This window comes from Camelus ferus, chromosome 20 (genome assembly GCF_009834535.1).
Source record: "Camelus ferus isolate YT-003-E chromosome 20, BCGSAC_Cfer_1.0, whole genome shotgun sequence".
Taxonomy (NCBI): Eukaryota; Metazoa; Chordata; class Mammalia; order Artiodactyla; family Camelidae; genus Camelus; species Camelus ferus.
In genome coordinates, this window is record NC_045715.1 from 26,772,550 (window position 1) to 26,794,860 (window position 22,311).

The 22,311-nt window shown below is 49.3% G+C and overlaps 1 protein-coding gene across 1 annotated transcript in view; it reads left to right on the plus strand.

The window, feature by feature from the left end:
* Window positions 1–22,311, plus strand: part of DAAM2 (dishevelled associated activator of morphogenesis 2) — a 128,327-nt gene that overhangs the window by 86,960 nt on the left and 19,056 nt on the right. Inside the window, 12 exon segments of the mRNA XM_032463013.1 lie at window positions 2,017–2,106; window positions 5,087–5,161; window positions 5,576–5,670; window positions 8,269–8,602; window positions 9,784–9,894; window positions 11,107–11,210; window positions 12,267–12,333; window positions 13,390–13,507; window positions 15,497–15,635; window positions 18,216–18,274; window positions 18,430–18,614; window positions 19,357–19,656. Coding sequence (XP_032318904.1) covers window positions 2,017–2,106; window positions 5,087–5,161; window positions 5,576–5,670; window positions 8,269–8,602; window positions 9,784–9,894; window positions 11,107–11,210; window positions 12,267–12,333; window positions 13,390–13,507; window positions 15,497–15,635; window positions 18,216–18,274; window positions 18,430–18,614; window positions 19,357–19,656 — 1,677 coding nt within the window.

Consider the following 22,311-nt stretch of genomic DNA (forward strand, 5'->3'; position numbering starts at 1 on the left):
CAGGGGAAAGGAGGAACAGTCCAGGGAGCCCAAGAGGAACACAGGGCAAGCAAGAGGGACTACCCAAGTGTGGTCGTCCAGGAAACCAGGAAGGGAGACTCAATAAGGGTCTTCGGCTACCTGGACTGAACCAAATCACCAAGAAATGTCCATCGATTTAGTGACAGAGACCACGGCGAGAAAAGACAAGTGCATAGGTAACCAGAATTTGAGGTTGAACATAACTGCTCTGGAGTTGAGGAAGGGAGAGGTGTTCTTACCTGGGAAGGGCTGTGGAAGGCTTGTGGGAGGAAGCCAACTTTGAACTTGGGAAATGAGACCAGGGTCCATGGGGTGGATGGGCCAGGAGGGCAGGCTGGGTGGAGCTAACTATGTAAACGAAAGTAGAAAAGATGCAGTTTCTGCTGGGACGTGTCAGGTGCACTTACTACCTTCTTTCATTTCTGATTCTGAAATGCTTCAGAAACCTCAAGCAGGGTCTGGGAATCTTGACTAAGGACATCCCTGGGTTATGGAGAGAGTGGGTCTAGGGAAGAACCTTTTGTTAGCATTAGAGCTGCAGGAGTCTGGTTCCAAAGCAGCTGAACTGATGGGCATGGTTTCAGATTCTCTTTGTGCTGTCCAAGATGACAGCCACCGGTCATGTGGGGCTGCTGACACTTGAGATGTGGCTGGTCTGCACTTTGATGAGTTGTAAGGGGACATCCACACCAGATTTTGGTGACTTAGTTTGAAAAAAGGAATGTAAAATATCTCATTGATTATTTTTTACATTGATTATATGTTAAATGACTATATTTTAGATATTTGGGGTTACAGTGTTGGCTTAAAATTAAGTTCAACTATTTCTCCTTAATTTTTTAATGTGACTGGAAAATGTTTAAAATATGTGTGGCTCACCTTATATTTCTATTGGACCATTCTGATCTATGTGAAGAAAAGTCTAAAACATTCTCATTGAATAAAAGGGCAAAGAATGTTGATATTTAAGACCCTTAGGCTTTCTTAGATATTAATCTCATTATCTTTTTAGAAAATATAAAGATTATGTAATATTATGCTTTTTATGCCTTAATATGTTTTGCTTTTATTTTAAAAAAAAGAAAAACAACCTTACAAGAATTAAGTTGAAAAGCATGTTCCATGGCTCATTAACTATTTTTTTTTTTTTTGATGAGCTCTGGCATGGATCATGAATTACAGGAGAAGAATTTTCAATAAGAGAGCTTTTCAGGGGCCATTCAGCACAGCCAAACCTATAAAATCATCCCAAGCTGCCTAGAGAGTCACCCTAGGTTTGATGACATCAGAAACTTCCCATTTCTACTCTTTGGAAAGTGTGGACTAGCCCAGTGGAGCCCAGCCTTGTGTGCGCACAGCCTTCTCCTGGTGGTGGTGTGGCTGGAGGGCTGCCCCTGGCAAGCATCCCTCCATGGGAAGCAGACCAACACCTCCCTCCTTGCCAGGAGAGTTGCCCAGCTCCTTGTCCTCACTAGCTCTCCTCCGCCAGGCTGGGACCCATGCTGAGATTGGGGGAACCAGGGAATTTCTAGGGGGAAATTCTCCAAGGACATGGAGACTTGAAGGATGGGGGCAGAGACTGGATGTAGAGACTAATTTCTTCCTTTGTTGGACTTTGATTCATGATGTTGACAGCTTAAGAAGGACAAGGGAAGGAAGACAAGAAACTCGGGGCAAGAGGATTAAGAGCTAGCAAAGCAATGCAGGAGATGGGCAGGGAACAGGGTGCCCGGAGGAGGAGAGGCTGGGTGAGGACAGGAAGTGATGGCAGCCTGAGTTGGGGCAGCAGGGGCTTGGGTGGATGGATGCGAGGGGATGGGAGGCTGGGGCTGTATTTCTAGACAAAGAATTGCCCTATCATATCTTAGATACTCTTTGGAGGATGCAGGCTGAGGGATTTGAGGGAAATTGAAGGAGTTGCAGTTTCCTGTAGGGCTGAACATTCTAATGTCAACCATCTCGGGGTCTCAGACATATTTCTTGTTGTCTTTGCAGGATGAACTGGATCTCACTGACAAAAACCGGGAGGCTGTGTTTGCACTGCCCCCTGAGAAGAAGTGGCAGATCTACTGCAGCAAGAAGAAGGTGCCTTCTGTGACCCCTTTCGCTGCCATCCACAGCCTCCATGCTCACTCTCTCACTTAACACGTGTTCATTACACATGGGCACTGTCCTAGGTGCTGGAGGAATGACAATGACTAAATCAGGACAGGAGTAATCCCTGCACTCATGCAGGTTACGCTCAAGGAAATAGAGTTCTGTTTTTCAAAAATCCCGTAAGCAGGTACTCACTGGGTTCCAGGAGTGGTGCTGGGTCAGGGACCTGTAAGATGACAAACCTAGAGTCCCTCCCCAGGAGGGTGTGCTGCCCTGGGCCATACCTGGGGGCAGCTCTGTGGTCAGGACTCAGTCTGGGGGAAGTAAGTGATCTCTAATGGATCTTTAGCCCCCGCCCTGTCCCAGGCTGTGTCCCTGTCACCGGGCAGCATGCACGTCAGGGTCACACATTAGTCTCTGGTCTCCCCACACTTTCCTCCCTCTCCTCCTCTCCTTCATTAAAAGATGTCAGTCTCCTGACGGTGGTCCTCCCTAGCAGGGGGTGCCAGGCCGCACTCAGGGCTTAACTGGATTTTGTCTCCTCCCCTTGGCTTTCCCAGCGGCTGTGCTTTCTTCTCTCTTCCTCCATCTCTGTGTCTCTTCCGTCCATCTCTTTCTCTCTGCATCTCCCTTGCCTCCCTTCTATTTTAGCCCATCTGTCTCTCACTGCTTTTCTTTTCTTGGCCTGCCTTCCTCCTCCTCCATCACTCTCCCCTTTTTCAGACTTGCAGCTTGTTCCTTAACTTTAGGGTGCGGGTGTTTGAGAGTTAGGACCTGGGTCTTCCTGCACCTGAGGCTCAGCATTCTCCCTCCTGGGAGAGGACAGGCAGGTCTGGGGCAGTTTGGGGCTGCTTCTCCTTTGTACTCCCTGAAGCCCATTCCTGGCTCCTTTGTTCAGAAAGTCTTACTGTTCAGGATATTTGTTCCATTCCAGGCTCCATACTGAGCCAGACTGACCTTATAAAATTGGAGGTTTAGAATCATACACTCTTCTAGAGTTGGAAGGAACTGAGAAGCAATTCGATCTTGTGTTTTAATCTACAGAGGAGGCAGGGAAAGCATAGGGAGGCAACGGACTCACCCAGAGTCACCAGCCAGTCATGGTCACAGCCCGTGGCTGTTCTGGTGCCGGAACTCAGTCTGAGACCCTGTTGTGAGATGCATGGGCTGCACACACTGCAAGCCATTGTCTATTATACTCAATGCACATTTATTAAACACCTGCAGAATATTACGCTCTGTGTCCAGGAGTCTCACTGTGAGGAAAGCAAGCCTTCAAAAAGCTCGAGTCATGGAAGAAAGGGAGGGAGAGAGGAGAAAATTAATTTCAGGAGTAATTTATCGTATCTCATGATACTCCAGTTTCCAAATTGACTTACTCTGGAGGTCCCCAAAGTTGATCCCTTATACAGCTAAAACAAAAAATTTATTAAAATATAGGGCCATCCCTCTCTACTTGCCGAACTAAATTGTTGTCATCTCCCCCCACACTTACACACCCCCTCTCTTTCCCTTGGTACTTCCTCTGTCTGTAACACCCACCTGTCTCAGCTTCAGTAATCTTTAATAGTTCAGCCCAGTCTTCTCAGACCCTCCCACCCCTTCCCCGCCATGAGCCTTCTGCATTAGATGTCCCCCACCCTGCGTTCCTGTGGTCCACTGTGGACAGTCCTGCTGCCACAGAGTGCTGATCACTCTGCTTCTGGCACTGGATTATTTCATGAAAGGCAGAGACAGTGATTTTTTGTTCAGTACTTTCAGGGCAGCGTACAGTGGTTCACACGTTCACACATATCATTAAATGCATATGAAATGGCTGAATAGTGAGCCAGTGAAGGCAGGGAAGTGTGTGTTTCATGATCCCTTTGTTTCTGGTTTGTGATCCCCTCTCTCAGGCAGAAGCTAGAGCATGGGGGCCTCAGTCACAGAGATTTAGCACAGATAGCCACATGAAGTCACAAAAAACAAGTCCAGGCAGGTTTCCCACTGATCTAAAATTTGGATGTTATGAAACAAAATTGTGCAGCCGGAGTGGACAGAGCTGAGGGAGGAAGGGCAAAGTCCGGGCTGGGTGGCAGGCAGGCAGACCATCAGGAAGGTTCTGGAGGAGGTACATTTTCATGCCAATTTGAAAGCAGGAAAGTGTCAGAAGGTGGATGAGGGGAACATCCACATGGGAGGGAGACAGGGACAGGAAAGAGCAGGGTATGTGTAACACCCAGAGGCAGATCCATTGGCTGGGGGAGAGGGCTGGGTGTTCAATCAGCATTAATGCCTATCCGACTCCCATCATTCCTGCCTCGAGGGCCGGGCCAGAGGCCCTCTGATCTGGGCTCTGCCTCCCACCTGCACAGACGCCTCCTTAGTCTTTCCAAAACCCAGGGCCTTGGCAGTGTCTCTTTCCCTCTCTCTGTAAAGTTCTTATCTATTGAGCACCTCTTCTTTGCCAGGCACGGCACTGGTTGCTTTCTATTAGTGCCTCTCAAACTATCTGAAGGAAAGACCAAGGTTTTAAATTTCCAAGACTGTCACAGACCAGTCCTTGTGTCAAATACAATGAGAGTGATATTATCAGAAAAATAAAATTGGAAAAAACAGATGTACAAAATATAAGCACATATTTTCATTAGATTCAACAGACATAAAATTATATTTTATTAAATAGCCTCAGAACGGATATAAGCAAGGAAAAAAAATTTATTTTTAGTTGTATATATTGTTCATTGAAAGTGTATATACCTGCATGGATTCTGCCCATATGTTGGCAGGTCCTGAGATTTGATGTTTGTGATTTGCATTTTGCCAAGGAAGAAATGGAAGCCTGGGGAGATTTTATAACTTCCTCAGAGTCATCAATCTAGGCCGGGCTGGGAGATGGATCTACCTGCTGACGTGGAGTGGAGCCGGGGATCCCAGACCATGGGCCTGTCTTACCAGGTGATTCATACAGCCCTTCCTCTCATTCCAGGAGCAGGAGGACCCCAACAAGCTGGCGACCAGCTGGCCTGACTATTACATCGACCGCATCAACTCCATGGCTGCGGTGAGCCTCGCGCCCCTCCTGCCCCGGCTATGCTTGGAGAGGCTTTTGGGGAGGGGGGGTGTTCCTCTCTTCTTTCCCTACACCTCACGCCCTGCTCAGTTATTCTCAAGATTTTATCATGATCCCTCCTTCCCTTGCGTGACTTTAGAGTCCCCAGAACCTTTCTAACATTTATTAACCATGTGTGATTCACATAGGCTTAGGAAATAGGCTGGGCTGACCCCTCTTCCCATTTTACAGATAAGGACAGTGAAGTCTGGGACTGGAACCTGGGTATTCTCAGAGGCTGACACTCTGTATTTGTAACTGGTCCCTGAGACAAGGCTGACCCCTGGGTCACACCCGGGCTGGGGGTGCAGGCAGCCAGGAGACTGGCAGCCCAGCGTGACCTCTGCCCCCTCCTCCCGACCGCAGATGCAGAGTCTGTACGCATTTGATGAGGAAGAGACGGAGATGAGGAACCAAATCGTGGAAGACCTGAAGACTGCCCTCCGCACACAGCCCATGAGGTGACTCACTACACCCCCTTCCTCACTTGCGCCCCTGTCCCTGCACCTGGTGGTCGCGTCCACTTCCTGAATCTGCACTCAGTACTCTGCTCCGATCCCAGTACCCTCGGCCAAGTTCACCCTCCAGCATCCTCTAGGGTGGACTTGACTCAGTTTCACATCCTGGCTGCCACCCCACTCCCTCTGAGGAGCTGGGACAGCCACAGATTGGGTGTGCTGGTGGAGGGGAAGATGAACACAAGAAAATGCAATAAGCCTCAGGTCCTGAAGGGCTATCTGAAGAGAAATCGAAGGCAAGTGCTTGTTTTATGGGAAAACATAACTGGAGGGAGGCTGGGCCTAAGGACAGGTATATAAGAAAGTGCTCTGAGGATGAGGGGTTCAGCCAGAGATGAGTGTAGGTGAGTACCCCAGCCACTAGGGGGCGGTGTAGTGTCTGTGGATGAGATTTCCTCACCTAGAGTTGGAGCTATGCAGGCAAGGAAGAGAGAGTGATGTCTCAGAGGCTGAAAGGGGCCTCTCGCTGCTTCCCAGGCTGCACGGTGTAAGGGTCCAAGAGGGCCAAGAGCTACAGGTTCTTCTTGTGTCTCGCCACTGGCTCGTTTTGGTTTGTGGGAGCCAATTGTTAAATTTTCAGTGGTTTTGCAAGCTGGTTGTTAAACATAGATGTGATGAAAATGTAAATGACAGAAACTCATGATTAAACAAATGATATCAAAAACAAAGGTAGTAAGTACTTGAAACTTACCAATCCTTAACTACCTAATGCTGTGACTATATTTTACTGTTATGTATACTCTTTACTGTTAAGTGTGCTCCTTGAGTTTACACCCATTGTATGTGCATGGTGGAAGTATATAAATGGTGCAGCATTTCCAGCTCCATGTTCAATGACATCACACTGATAGCTTGAAGTCAGCTATGCTGGGAGTATTTTTAACATGGAAATTGGCAAACAACAATCAGGTCTTTTTCTTTTCTTTCTCCAGAGAGCCAGTTGTTAAGGTTTACAAGCACACTGGTCTGCCTCTGGGGTGTGTGTATGTGTGTGTGTGAGGGAGGGAGAAGGAGAGATGGGCTGAGCTTTCTGCCCGGAGCTTGGAAACAAAGCCTCAAGGAGAGTGGGAGCCCCCTACCCCCAATCCTGCCTGTTGCTCAGGTTGGGGAGGGGGTCTGGTACGGGAAGGGGATACAGGAAGGATGAGGAAATGAGGAAGTAGAAGGATCGAGGGGAGGTTGCCAGGTTCATCTCCCACTTCAATTTATTTTTCTTTCCCTTAATAAAATTCTGATTGCAGAAGTTACAGTCATGGTGGAAAATTTTTTGGCATACATAAAACTGTATCAGTAGGAAAAAGTAAATAATATTTGTTTTTAACAACTTAATTTTAGAGTATATTCTATTTTTCTAGACATATTTGTGTAATCATAAAGAAATACACACAAATGTACTTAGGATCAAATGTAGTAATTATAGGTAGTGTTTCCCTCAGCTTCATTTATGATATTTCCTCAGGTCATATTAATTATTGTTCTGCTAAATCAAGGGTTTTAAGCCTTTGTGTGTGTGGGTGTGTGTGCTTGCACGTGTGTGTATATGTTTGTGTGTGCACGCCATGAATGACTTTGGCACCCAGATGAAACCTACTGACCACTTATCAGAATGATGTCTTTAAATAATAAAGTAGAAATAGATAAGATTAAAAAATAAACCAATTAAGTTGAAATACAGTTACTAAATATTAAACATTTGTGAGATAGCAGTCAGTGTACTTCTTTATGCCTCAAATAGCAAATACTAGCAACCACTGTAATTTTGAAGTGCTGATGAGTGGAAATGATATTTTCAGATACCTATGATATTTTCAACAACCATAATTTGAGATGAAAATAGCTGTGATTTTTCTGGGTGACAAAGTCCCAGATTCTGCTCATGCCACTATAGATTATTGCCTACATTCATCATTGAAGGAGAGGCTAAATTTCAGTTAGAGGTTACCAAAAATAAAAGTGTAATTTTCTTTTCCCATCCAAGTTCACAGACCCCTGAATGTTAGTCATAGACCCCTACAGGAACACAGATTCCCGGGTAAGAACCCCCTAAACTCTAATGGTTTTTTAATGTTTTCTGCTAACATTCAAGATAACTCAGATGTTTTCTTAAGGACCCCTTGAAGATCACCTTCCCCAACCTTAATCCCTTGACTCTCATGGCCTCCCTGTCTGGAAGTCCTCCTTGTTCTCTGACTGTAATTCTCTTAATTCCCATCCTCACTGGTGAGGAGCCTTCGGGCTTAACAGTCGTGATAATTATCCTAAGAACTATGACGATCATCCCTTTTACATACACCTTCATTGCTGTGTAACTGACAGTCAATGACATGCAAAAGCGTGGTATTTAAAATGCAAATAAGATGTGAGTCTCCTATGAGGGTGAGAGCATTTTAGTGCTTTAGATAAACATTATAAATGAACCAAGTGGCTACTGTAGGTGGGACACGGTGGTACCCAGGTAAGGGGGTGACTATTTGCAAAATGTGTGCAGAATAACATTCAAATGTAGGATACCTGTTTTGTTAATGGCTCTGGTCTGGATAGGTTTGTGACCCGCTTCATCGAGCTGGAAGGCTTGACCTGTCTGCTGAATTTCCTCCGGAGCATGGACCACGCCACCTGCGAAAGCCGCATCCACACCTCCCTCATCGGCTGCATCAAGGCTCTGATGAACAACTCCCAGGGGCGGGCGCATGTGCTGGCGCAACCCGAGGCCATCAGCACCATCGCACAGAGCCTGCGCACAGAGAACAGCAAGACCAAGGTGGCCGTGCTGGAGATCCTGGGCGCTGTGTGCCTGGTGCCCGGCGGCCACAAGAAGGTGCTGCAGGCCATGCTACACTACCAGGTGTACGCCGCGGAGCGCACGCGCTTCCAGGTGAGCAGCCTGGCGGAGGGCTCATATAAAAAGACGTCGGGGGCCTTTAAGAGATGGGGTTTGGCTGAGAAAGTGGGCTCCTCACTAGACCATAGGTTCTTTAAGGCTAGATATTGATCTGCTTCATTTCTGTGGCTCTGCATCTCTGAGCCAAGTGCCTGGCTCATACCGGGGCTCCATCACGGGTGGTTGAGTTGAACGCAATGGCTGGGATCAAGATTTTAGGCCCTATGCCTGGGCCAGTGCCTATGATGGGGACACTGGGGTCAGTCCTGGGAGCTCAGGCCATGCTATTCTCTTTTCTTCCCTCTGACCTGCTCCAGTAAAGCAAAGAGACAGACAATAAGCGTAAAGTGTCTTGGTACGGAGTATGTCTCAACAGGTGGGAGCTGTCATTACAAATGCTATGGTTTTCCCACCAGTATTGGCCGTTTGTTCCTTTTGTCATCAAACATTTCTAAGCACCTACTCTGTGCATAAAATAACCCCCAACTCTCTGCAGAAGATGCAAAAGAGATAAAAGGTAGTGTCCACTCTGTCAAGGAGCTGGGCAGGGAATATCATCCTCCCTGAGTATCTGTTGGGGGTTGGTTTCAGGATCCCCGAGGATACCCAGATCCAAAGATGCTCAAGTCCTTCATATAAGGGTGTACAATTTGCATATAACCTATGCACATCCTCCTGTATACTTTGAATCATTTCCAGGTTACTTAACATACCTAATACAGTATAAATGCTATGTAAATTGTTACTGGTGCACAGCAAATTCAAGTTTTGCTTCTTTGAAACTTTCTGGAATTTTTTTTTCCGAATAGCTTCAGTCCACAGTTGGTTGAATTAGTGCATGCAGAACCCCCGGATTTGGAGGGCTGACTGTAATTATGGGCTGTAAACAGCTGTAAAGTGCTGAAGCAGCATTTCAGCACTGCCCAGCAAAATAAACTAAGCCCTGAAGGCTGAGAGGAGGGGAAATAGGCAGGGTTGAGACAGGTGTGGAGAGACAAAGGATGCTTCTTAAAAAGGGTGAGCTTTAGGGAAGGTCTGAGATGAGATGGACAGAGTGGGTAGAGAGAACAGGTGGGGCTTTCTGTATAGTTGGAATGGCAGGAGCGAAGGTGGAGAGGCTGGTCTTGTAAGGTCATGAGCCCCCTCTTCCTTTTCTGCCCCATCTTTCCCTCCAGACACTGCTGAACGAGCTGGACCGAAGTCTGGGCCGATACCGGGATGAAGTGAATCTGAAAACGGCCATAATGTCCTTCATCAACGCTGTCCTCAATGCTGGTGCTGGAGAGGTGAGGCATCTTCTCCAAGCCCTTAGTGCGTCCTGACTTTCTGGACCTGGGGAAGAGTGTGTGAGTGCTGTCTGGGGGAGTGGCAGAGGGAAGGGGCCAAGGGATCTGGTTTGTGTGGCTGTCACTGCCAACATCATCTTCAGATCATCTTTATAACCTCTTGCCTCCTTCGCTCAGGGCCAAGAAAGAATAGCTTGTCATGAACCTTCTTGTCACCAGGGGTTTCTAGGGAGCTTCTGCCTAGGTGGCATCATGAATTATGTGTGTCATGGGCAACCCCCCGCTTGGCTGGCCGATGGTGGCTTAGGGCAATGGGGATCATTTATGGGAGGAGGGCAGATGTTGGCTCTTCATTTTAGAGCTTCCTAAAGACCTGCTTCTGGACTGGTTTCTGGGCTGGCTGGTCATGCTCTTATAGAACCTGCTGTTAGGAGGTGTGACTTCTGATTTTCCTTCCTTTGGGGTCAGAATGGGATTCCCAGACAGTAAAAATAGCAACAATTGAAGAAGAACTTGAAGAGCAGGTGAATTCCTCAAATTCTAAAGCAATCCGATGCCCTGGTCAGCTTCTGCTTGTTGAAGGTCAAAAGGGCAATTTAATGATCTCTGCTTTTCCCTCTTTCTGCCAGCGTCCTTTTTTTCTTTTTTTTTCTTTTTGCACCCAGTCCTAATGACCTGACTTAGGAGGGGTGGACTGGGGGAGTTATTTGTCCCTCCGATGCTGACATCCCCTTGGCCAGTTCTAGCTATTTCTGCTGACATAATTTCTGACTAGTTGCTGACCATACCTCATCAGGTAATTTTTATGAATAAAAGTAAGTAAGAAGTAAATAATATCATGCCCGTTTTACTGATGAGGAAACTAAGACTTCTGCAAAGTCACAAAACTGGTAAGTGACAGTAGGGATTTGAACCAAGATCTGTTTGATTCCAAAGCGTGTGCTCCATGCCACCCTTCCACACTGCTCTTTGATGCCAAAGACGAAGAGAAAACTGGTCAAGGACTTAAAGGAAGTGAGGCAGGAGAGCTAAGGGAGTAAGTAACAAGGTCAAAGGATGTCTCCTCCCACGCTTTCTTGGAACTCTGGGACTTGACGCAGTTCCTGATGAGTTTGCTCTAGGAGATGTGGAGGGACAGACAGGGGTCCACTGAGGACTCTTGTGGAAACCAAGATGAGCCAATGAGTCTGGTCCTCTCTTGGTGCCCCCCAGGATAATCTGGATTTCCGCCTACATCTACGGTACGAGTTCCTGATGCTGGGGATACAGCCTGTGATTGACAAACTCCGGCAGCACGAGAATGCCATCCTGGACAAGTAAGTCCCACGCCACTCGTCCGCACTGAAAACCCGTGGTGACAGTGCCTCAGTGGGGGATGGTTGGGACCTTTGTGGAGGCTGCCCTTCCACTGGAGACCACCTGCTATAACCAGCACCAATTCAGAAGCAGCTCTCCCACCCCCTTGTCCCACGTCTTGCCTGTGCCAGTGTCTGTCCTCTGCTGACCTGCCATCTCATGTCTGATGTTATAGGCAGGTGGACCCGGTAGTCCTCCACCATGGCTGTACTGCCCCCTGGGGGGGGGGACATGGAAACACGTGGGACTGTTCTTTGTTTTCCAACTGGCCTGGGGTGGGGGCGCTATTAGTATTGGTTGTAGAGAGCCAGGAATGTTAAAGGCCCCACAGCGCCCTCCTGCTCAGCAAAGAAATGCCCTGCCCACGGTGCAAGCCGTCAGGGCCCTTGCTGACCACAGGGCACAGTTAAGTTCCTGTGCGTCGCCAGTGAGCCTCCGGTTCTGCCCCATTCATACAGGCTGCTCTATTACATAGGTCTCAAGGGACAGAGGTGGATCCTTTGCAGTGGAGTTGGCGGTGGAGTGGGGGTGATGGGTAGAATATGAGAGACTGGCTTTGTGTGGGGATGTGGGACTGTGTGAGAACACCGGAGAAGGTAGCTGCAGGGCAGAGGTCCCTGACTGCAGGTGATTTTACCCCCTGGGTGACATTTGCAATGCCTGGAGACATTTTCAGTTGTTACAACTCAAAGTGGGGGTGCTGGTGGCATCTGAGGGGCAGAGACCAGAGATGCTGCTACTTATCCTACAACTCACAGACCTGCCTCCCACAACCAAAATGACCCAGCCCCAGATGTCAGTAGAGCTGCGAAGGCCTGTGAGGTGGCGGGACCCTGGGTTGGCCTCCCCGAGGTATTCTATATGGGACGAGAGTGTTGACGTACAGGCAGGTTTTGCCTTGGCCTCACCCAGATAGTCTTCAGATTCAGTGAGTCGGGGGCTTGAAGGGGCTGGAACCCTCACCCAGGAGTGGCCTGGTGGTAATGTCTTCTCTCTCCGTCCCCTACCCTGTCTAGGCATTTAGACTTCTTCGAGATGGTTCGGAATGAGGATGACCTGGAGCTAGCCAGGAGGTTTGATATGGTGAGGAGACTGCAGTGGGTCCCAGGTCCTGTGCTGTGGTAGGTCCAGTGCTGGCTGGGTTCCCTGCTGGGTGCCCCCATGGCCAGGTCTTGCTTCTGGAGCCCTGGCCATAGGGTGGCTCTGCTGCCCTGGCCATAGGGTGGCTCTGCTGGGCCTTACCTGGCCGGCCTCAATGCTGAGCATCTCGCCTGCAGGAGACTGCAACCCCTGAAGGAAAGAGAGGCAGTTCTTACACATGATTTCTCTCAAATGCCTCTCCTGGGCTGACTTTCCCCGCCCCGTCTTCCAGTAATTTTCCTGAGTCACCTCTCCCCATCACTAACCCGATCATGCTTAGCAAACAAAATCATTTCCATGTTGGCCTCGGTGACCTTGAAGTTACAAGAGCCTGCTGCTTAAATACTGTGTTAAAAAAAATCCCTGTCCAAATGGAGACCTATTCTGGGTGGTGCTTCAGGAACCAGGCACCATCCCTTTGTAGTCTTACAAAAGCCCCGAATTTAAAGAGAAGAAAACTGATGTTAGTGAGGACGAGCAGCTTCCTGCTGTCACACAGCTGGCAAGTAGGTCTGGGATTTGCACCCAGGCTGTGGACCTTGGCCACAGGCTCCTGCCTAGGCCCCTGCTTCCTTCCCTTAGTTTGGGTCAGGAACTCTCAACCAGGGGTGATTTTACTCCCTCTGAGGACATTTGCAATGTTGAGAGAGATTCTCAGTTGTCACAGCTGGTTTGAGGAGGATGTCACTGGCATCTGGTAGCTGTAGGGCAAGGATGCTGCTGAACACCCTACCATGGACGGGTCAGCCCCCCAACAAAGAATTCTCCAGTCCAAGATGCCCACAGAGCTGAGGTTGGGGAACCCTGGTTTATATAATTGGCACATCTCTCTCCTCCTTTTCTCTGCCCATCTTTTTTAAGCCTGGCCCAGAGGCGGGGAAGGAAGGCTCTCCTGCGGGAGGGGGCTCAGTGGGTGGAAGCAGGGTCTCTCCTCTGTTCTCGTCCTCTGCTGTCCTTCCCCGTCATCCGCACCATTCACTGCACCCTGTACTCTCTCAGGTCCACATCGACACCAAGAGTGCTTCCCAGATGTTTGAGCTGATCCACAAGAAGCTGAAGCACACGGAGGCGTACCCCTGCCTGCTGTCTGTCCTGCATCATTGCCTGCAGATGCCCTGTGAGTCTCCCCACTGGCTGCTGCCCTTGGCCGGCCTGAGCCCCTGGCCCAGGGCAGCTTGAGACAAGGCGTCAGGAGCTCCATGAGTTAGGAAGTCTCACCGGGTCTCCCTCTGCACCTCCTCCCAGGATGCCAGGCCACAGGACTCAGGCCCCTCTGCTCTTCCTCCTTGGGGTCCAGACTTCCACTGTCCCCCAGCAGAGGGACTGAGGACTCGGCCCTGAGCAGTGCCAGCATCCTAGTCCAACAAGCGAGAATTTGATCCCTGCAAAATCAAACAGCTGACTGTCAGCTCATGGCCGGATTGTGACCCGTCTTCTTGGGGCGTTCCAAAAAGAAGTTTTGTGCCTGGGGGACTGGCACAGATGTGGAATGAATGAGCATGCTTTTTTTTTTTTTAATGGTTTTTATTGACTTCTCCATCTAGCCCTTGCTGGCTCCCACCCTAACACCCTTGTTCCTGGCTCACTTTATAAATACCAAATGTCAGGATCTATAGGAGCAGATGCTAAGTTCTTAAGATCCAGGTGTGCATGGTGACTGAACGTACATAATTACTAATAGCCACCCCAGCATGCAATTTGAAATGAGCTTTAACTGCACCATTTGGTGTTTAAGCTCTTCACAAAATAGAATATTTGGAAACTAGCGTGGCCAGACGTAATAGTCAACTTAGACTCTCTTTAGCAGTGGTGATGTTAGTGTTGGTAATCGAGGTGATGGGGACAACTACAATTTGTTGTTGCCAGCTCTGGGCAGTGTGATGGGAGGGCTACTGAGAGAGTCTCTAAAGATCAGAATGGCTTGAGTGTGTGTTATTATCTCCAATTTACAGCGGATGAAGTGGAGGCTCAGTGAATCTTTACATATGAAGAAAATTTGTCTTTTGGGGGACAGAACTTTAGAAAAAACACGTTCTACTTCTGTGAGCCAGTGACCTGGCCTTTACCCTGTTTTCCTGGATGAAATGTAAATGGAAAACTAGACCTCTTTGCAATGCATGTGTCAGTGGGGTGATGGAAAGGAAGATAGACACAGTGACCTGGACCAGGAAGCTCCCAGTTCTCTAAAACTCAGTCCAGAATGCCTTCATAGAAGACGTGGGAAGCCTGACTTCTGCTCTGATGAGTTGCCGTGTTTGGTGCTTCACAGGCAATGTGAGTGTGTCCTTCTGTTCTGCCTCAAAATGGGGCTTTGCAGACATGACCTTCCACCTTGTAGGCATCGTGGTTTGCCTTTGAAGGTCAGGACTGTGCTGGTTGGCCTCCCTTGGTGATCAGTAGAAAACAAAAAAAACTTCGGTCAGGAACCAAGGAGCTGGTGGCTGTCACCTGAGAAGAAAGTGCATCTCCAGCCAGACTACAATTAGAGGGGCTGAGAGCAGGGCCCTGCGAGATCAGCTGTGACACACAATGCCTTTGCCTTCATGGCTCAGGGTCACCTTCACCAAGAAATCTGCCTGGATTCCATGACCACTTTGCCAGCGCCTTCTGGCCCCTTCCTAGCGCATCCCTGTAATTAGTTTCTGTTCATCTTTCTCTGTAGAACAATAGCGGCGATAATCCTAAAACCTTTTCTTTTTAAAAAATTTCCCTGGAGACTTCATTATTCAGCCTGTAATGTTTTGGAGCAGATATACTTTCTTAAATGTGCTTTTTGAAGATAATGTAAAAAGCAATTTGCATTCCCAAGGCATAGGATGTGCAGGGTACCAACAGGGAAGAAAGGCAGTCAGGAGGCATTTCAGGGAGTCAAGAAGTGTGCCTGGAGGGTTGACACATTCATTAAAGGTCACTTGCAGATCATCAGAAAGTGACTGGATTTGTGAATCTTCATCAGCATCTGCATTGCCTCCCCCATCAGGCTGGAAGCTTGCCGAGGGGGAGGGGACGAGCACGCCTCACCTGCCCGGGCCCTGGCAGTCAGTCTCCAGCGGGGCCCCAGGGGACTCCAGAGCTCAGTAAAGATATGATGCTTGTTTTCCCGCAGACAAGCGGAATGGCGGCTACTTCCAGCAGTGGCAGCTCCTGGACCGCATCCTCCAGCAGATTGTCCTCCAGGATGAGAGGGGCATGGATCCTGACCTGGCTCCCCTGGAGAACTTCAACGTCAAGAACATTGTCAACATGTGAGCAGTGGCCATCCATCACCTGTCTTCCTCTTCCCTGTCTCTCTCCTACTTGGGGGCCTCACCAGTGAAACCCCAGCTCCCTCTCTCAAACCCAGACACCTCCCAATGGGCCTAGAGCAACGTGGTCCAAAACTCTCTGAGATAATGGAAATGTTCCAGGTCCGCACTGTCCAAATGTGGCTACTGGGCAGTTGACATGTGGCTAGCGTGAAGAAGCTGAATTTTAAATTTTATTTCATTTTAATTAAACTCAAGTAGCCACGTGACATATGACTGGTGACCACCATATTGGATAGCACAGGTTTATAGGAGATGAATTCAACTGCCATCGATCCATTGCATGGAGTGAATAGAGGGGGAATTAAACATATGAACAGGGAGGAAGAGTCAGCAAACCATGGCCTGTGGGCAAACCCCAGTCCTCCAGCTTGTTCTGTGAGGTCCATGAGTAAGAATGGTTTTACATTTTAAAAGTTGTTAAAAACAGACAAGAATATGCAACAGACTGTACATAGTATATGAAACCTAACATACTGACTCTGGCCCTTTAGGGAAAGTTTGCCAACCACTGAAGACAGAGCATGACAATTTAATTATGAGGCTGTTGGACAAGGATGTCAGAGCCTAAGGTCCCTGGCTTATCTCTGGCTGACCCTGGGTAGAGTGAGACACTGAGAAATGAGTTTAAAGTCATGTCAGTTAATAATCAGGCCTCATGTTCACACACTGATTTCTAATTTTAAACTTCTACTTTTTCAGTAGAAGTCTGAGTCAGTTGCCCTTAAGGAGACAGCTTGGCTCTCAGTGATTCATTGCAAAGCCAATTAGAAATGATTTTTGAACTGTTCCCACTACTGTTTTCATTCACACAAATAGCCGGGTGTTGGTGGAGTAACAATCCTAACTGGTGTGTGGGACAAGCACAACCAGTAAAGTAATCAAAATGCAGCTTGGTTTTTATCTTCTCCTAATTATTTACACTGCTTAGTGGGGAAGCTTTCCCTCTGCCAGAGGATGGCACCTCCCCGGGTGCAATGAAGCTTTGCTGCTTCTTGGGCATTGGGGGTCCTCAGCTCATTTTCAGCCAACAACCTGGCCACCAGTCTGACAGCAGAAGACTCGTCTCAGATGTGAATCAACATTCTAGATTGGAAGTTGCAGTGGGAAGGGTTGTGTGTGTGTGTGTGTGTGTGTGTGTGTGTGTGTGTGAGATGGTTAGCTTTTTCATTTCTAGCCCCTTCTACCCACCTTTCCCTCTAACTAACCATTTTCTTACCCCCACCACAGGCAGCGTGGGGGCAGGAAGGAGAAAGGAAAAGGCCTCACCTGATCAGATAACTTAGTAAAGCAGCTCCCTGCCCTCTGGGCTTGGCACAAGGGTAAAGACATGACAGGTATTCCTGAGATCTTCAGAAGTTCCTTGCCGGGAGCCTCTCACAACAAAACCCTGGTCACTGGCCATGCAGGTTTTTCTTTCCTCCCCCAAGGCCTGCCGGGTACCATCCCTCCCATCAGCCCCCGATCTGGCAGTACAATACCCATAGACTTAGACTGTAAGTGTCCAGTTTTCTGCCAGGGGAACTTTTTGGATGGGACTTAAAACAGCTTCAGCCTCGTTCTTGCTCCATGATGCTCACCTCGGGCCCATGAGAAACCTTTATACCATCTCTCATACTGACAAATCCTTGGGATGCCATGGGCCCTAGCCCACCCTCTGGACCTACCTAGCCCCAGTCCACCAAGCCTCCCTCCCAGTGTCAGGGAACGTGGGTCAAACTCTCTGAGTAGGTGCTAAGAAGTCACTTCACCAGGTGGTGGTGAAGGAGGTGGCACCCTGGGGAGGATGCGATGGCTTGTGCCAAAGAAATCTCGTCACCAGTTATTTCCCCCCTTGTACTGTGTCCCCTCTTTATGTCCTTGACCTGGTTACGGATGCCAAGGGTCCTGGATCTACCTCCTCCATGCTTTCAGATTTACAAAAGAAATGGTTACTGGGGTCTCACTTTGGAATTTCACCTCTCCCATGCTTGGTGCCTAGGTAAAAGTTTCATTTTACCCCCATGCGACAAGAGTTTGACATGAATGAGGACTTCCTCTGATTTCGACGCCCCCCTCTTCACCCTCCACACACTCGCTGTGGTTGCTGGGGTGGCTGATTTCTCTTACCCTCACACAGTGGTCCTTGGAAGTCTGGACCACTGGAAGGGTGATACTTTCATCTCTCTCAGTTGCAAAAGCCTGTTTTTACCAAGGGGTATGAATCATTGTACAACTCAGGGAAGCCTGAGATTTAGTCCTGGTCCTACCATGAGTTAGCTGTCGTCTCCTTCTCAGGTCTCAGGAGCTTCGACTGTATCACAAGGGGTTGGATTATAAAGGTCCTTTCAGCTTTCTCAGTCCACAGAGAGAGATGTAATGAGAACTGGTCAGGGATGGGACCTGGACAGACAGCTGGAGACCTTGGTGTGGCTGGACAGACTGGAGATCGGGGTGCCAGTGTGAGGCAGAGGAAGATGACGTGTCTTCTGGGAGGCCGTGAGTTCACAGTCAGCGGACCCTCTCTCCACTCCCCACCAGGCTCATCAACGAGAACGAAGTGAAACAGTGGCGAGACCAGGCGGAGAAGTTCCGGAGAGGTGAGGGGCTCCGCCTGAACCCGCTCCCCACCCCACACCCTTCCCCTGGCCAGCCCCGGGCCCCACCGCCTCCTTCACATCCTCTCTCCAGCCCCGGGCCCACCTCCTCCTTCACACCCTCTCTGCCCATCTCCCCCGCCCCACCCCCACCCCAGAACACACAGAGCTGGTGAGCAGGCTGGAGAGGAAGGAGAGGGAATGTGAGACCAAGACGCTGGAGAAGGAAGAAATGATGCGGACGCTGAACAAGATGAAGGACAAGCTGGCCCGAGAGTCCCAGGAGCTGCGCCAGGCTCGGGGACAAGTGGCCGAGCTGGTGGCCCAGCTCAGTGAAATCTCAGTACGTGAGCGGCCTCATCCTCTCCTCTTACACAGTTGAGCTGAGACCTTGGGGTAGGATGGGAAGAGCAGATGTGAGGAGGGGCCAGGGACACCAGGATGGAGGAGAAGAGAGAGAGGGACCTCAGGCCAGGATGGAGGGGACCCCTGAGGCTGTAGGGGTGACACCTTTGTGTTAACTAGAGAAAAACAGTGCCCCTTCCTCTGGGTGACACTGTCCCAGGAAACATACTGTGAAAAGCAGAGAGCAGATGGGGCTTTTTTTTTTTTCTTTTTGGGGGAGGAGGTAATCAGGTTTATTTATTTTTATTTATTTAATTAGGTTTATTTATTTTTAATTATTTATGCTTTAGTGGAGGTACTGGGGATCAAACCCAGGATCTCGTGCATGCTCCGCATGTGCCCTACCACTGAGCTGTACCCTCCCCTAAGGTGGGATTGGACTCCCCTCCCCGTCTCGGCTGGATGCCCTTGTGCAGGCCTGTCTGTGTCAGCCCTGCTGTGCGATGACTACAACTTTGTCCACTGTCTGTGTCTGTGTGGTTGACCTGTGTGTGTGTCTGGGTGTTGGATGTTCAGGGTGCAGAGAGAGAAAACGGGGCTAAATGTATGTGAGAGGTGAGAATGGGCTCTAGGGTCCAGTCCAGGTGGAGAGTAAGCCTCGGGGAAGACAGAGGTGGGGGGAGGCTTGAAAGGATCCCTGTTGATGGCTTTATCTTTTTGATTTCTCTGTCTCCCCACAGACAGGACCTGTATCGTCCCCACCTCCCCCTGGGGGCCCACTTACCTTGTCTTCCTCCATGACAACCCACGACCTGCCTCCCCCCCCGCCCCCTCTACCATTCACCTGCTGCCCCCCGCCGCCGCCACCCCCCTTGCCCCCCGGCGGGCCTCCCACTCCCCCCGGCGCCCCACCTTGCTTCAACATGGGCCTGCCTCTCCCCGTGGACCCCTTCCCCAGCAGTGATATACCACTCAGGAAGAAGTGTGTCCCCCAGCCTTCCCACCCACTCAAGTCCTTCAACTGGGTCAAGCTGAATGAGGTGAGTAACAAGGAAGAGGTCAGTAGATTCATTCTCCTACAGCCAGTGGCAGTCAGACTGACAGCCCACTGTTTGCGAATCTCCACCTTGGGTGCTTTCTTTGGTGGAGTAAGTGGCTGCAGAAAGTGGGGTTGCTGATGCCAGGCTGTCTGTTGGGAAGGCTGTCTACACTGGGAGGAGGTGGCTTGGCATGTGGAAATGCTCACATTGGCAAAGCCACTTAGAAATGGGATGTAAGTGTGTGCTGAGGGTCACTGGAGTAACACAGGGCCAAGCAGGGGTGCTTTCTAGACAAGGGCTTGGCTAGAATGTTAGGGATAGAGTTGGTTTGAGGAACGTGTAACTGAAGATCTTGGGTCAGGGTCTAGGGATGTAAAGATCAGGGCAATGCGTACAAAAGACTGAAGTGAGGCGGCCATGGCAGGGTAACAGGGCAAGGGCAATGAAGACTGGTAGCAAGATTTAGCCATTTTGGCATCCTCCCAGGTAAGAGTACATTCACTGCCTACTTTTCTAGACTGTTCAGCAGTGAGAGGCCTCATGAATATTAACCACTAAGGATCACGGATCCCAGGCTTACGTGTGGGAATTGATTCCTCCATTGGATTCTCATGAGCCTAGAGTAGAGATGCCCTGGGTCACATTGGACTCCCTAGTAATTGAAGGCCAGCTCCAGCCTGAGCCAAGCCCTGCTCTGATTCTATACTGTGTCCTCTTAAGAGGACCAGTGGCTTTATCACTGAAGTAAATAGATACAAGGGAACTGGCTTCAGTTAGCCTGACCCGCACTCACACTCTAAAAACAGTTTGGAGCTGGGACTAATGACTGCCCTCCAACCTTGCTGTACGGGCCAGTGGACTAACTCTTGGGGAATCCATAATTGTACCAGCCTGTGTGAGCTTAAGTTAGCTCACAGGTAGATTAAGTGGAAGGAGACACGGGTTGCTAAGCAGGTGGTCAGCTGTGTGCTAGGTGCCTTCTCCTAATGGGAGACCAGCGAGCTGGTCAGTGTGAGGTCGGCTTTGTGTAAAGCTTTCTGCTGGGAGTTGTGATGGATAATAATGAAAGGTGAGGCATAACATTGCCCGGAAAGAGCTTTGGATCTGGCAAATTAGGAGGTGTGTCCAAGGAAACACCTGGAGATCCTGGGATGGATTGAAGGAGAGATTCTAATCTCTAACCAAATCAGGTTTGGCTCTGACTAACTGTGTGATCTGCAGAAATCATTCATTTTGTCTGTACCTGTTTGCTTGTCTTCAAGATAATCTCTGATTCCTCCCACCTCTGGCTGTATCATCTAAGTGGGACAACAGCATGAATACAGCCCATTCATTATCCCCTGGGCCTGTGATCACATCTCCAATCTGAGTTATTCAGATTGTAGAGCCACCTGTTAGCAGCGTTTTGAAGTCACGTTGTTAGTTTGTGACAACTGCATTGCACAGTTGTGCCCCATGGGTGCTTCTCTGCGGTCACTGGGCCAGAAAGGCCAGCTGCCTACAGCTGCAGTGAGGATGCAGACAGCTCTGCAGAACCGAAGGCCGTAGGCTGTGTATTGTGTAATTTTCATTGTTCATGATCAGGAATAGTAATTTCAGATTGTGGTTAAAAAAGAAATAATGCTTTTTGCCTCCTGAGTGTACACCTTAGAACCTGAGGTTTTCAACACGTCTTGAAGGGTTAATGAGGCACCTCAACCACTAAGACGCACCGTTAAGGGAGACAAACAAGGCACCCACTATTTTTGTAATATTTTTGTCCTAAAGAACTCTGTGCTTAGAATTTTCTCTGGGGTCCGGTGATAATAAAGCCTGTATCAGTCCCTCGGGGACCCAGAGCCAGGCTAAGCCTCATTCCCAGGCTGGGAAGCACGGGCTTGACAGGACACGCAGCGCGGGCGCTTGTCAGCGCTGTCCACGGCGGGGGCGGGGTGGGGGCGCCGAGCCGTGTCTGTGAGCCTGTGAGCCCTGCCCCAAGCTTTTAGGTGCCAGACCAAGTTCAGGTTATTTCCTCCTTTGGGCTTCAGTTTCCCAGTCTGTAAAATGGGGGTAATGACCACAGCCACGTCAAAGGATTGTTGTGAGGACTGGCTTAATACATACAAAGTATTGGGAACAGTGACTGACACACAGAAAGCCTTAATAACAATAATATTAGGTTAGTTGTTGTTAGTGGCATCGCCCTGTGTGCTCCCAGTACATTAGCTCACTTCATCCTCACTTCAACTCAGTCTGGGAAGCATGACTGAGACTCGGTTTCCTTTCATGGGATGAGGGGAGAGAAGAGCCCCCCTTAGTGACCAGGCCAGTGGGGACCTCAATCTGACCCCAAATGCTCGAGGAGGGAAACATAATGAAATGTTTTTGAGAAAGATTTCCCTGGCCTGTGAAGTTTGTCTCTAGGGAAGCAGAAGCCCCAGGAATCTACACTGGGAGTGGCGGAGTCTTGGCCAGAGTGATGTAAAAATTAAATTCGAGAATAATTGTACGAAGGGCGGGCGCATCAGGTGACTTGGTGAGGGTTAGGACGTGATGGGGACGAGGAATGACGTGCTGCTCTCGGGCTCCAGACCTCAGCTGCCCCCCGATGAAGAGTCCCAAGTCCTCCTGGCGAACACACGTGGGGGAGGGAGAGTTTGGGAAGCAGTGAGGGGA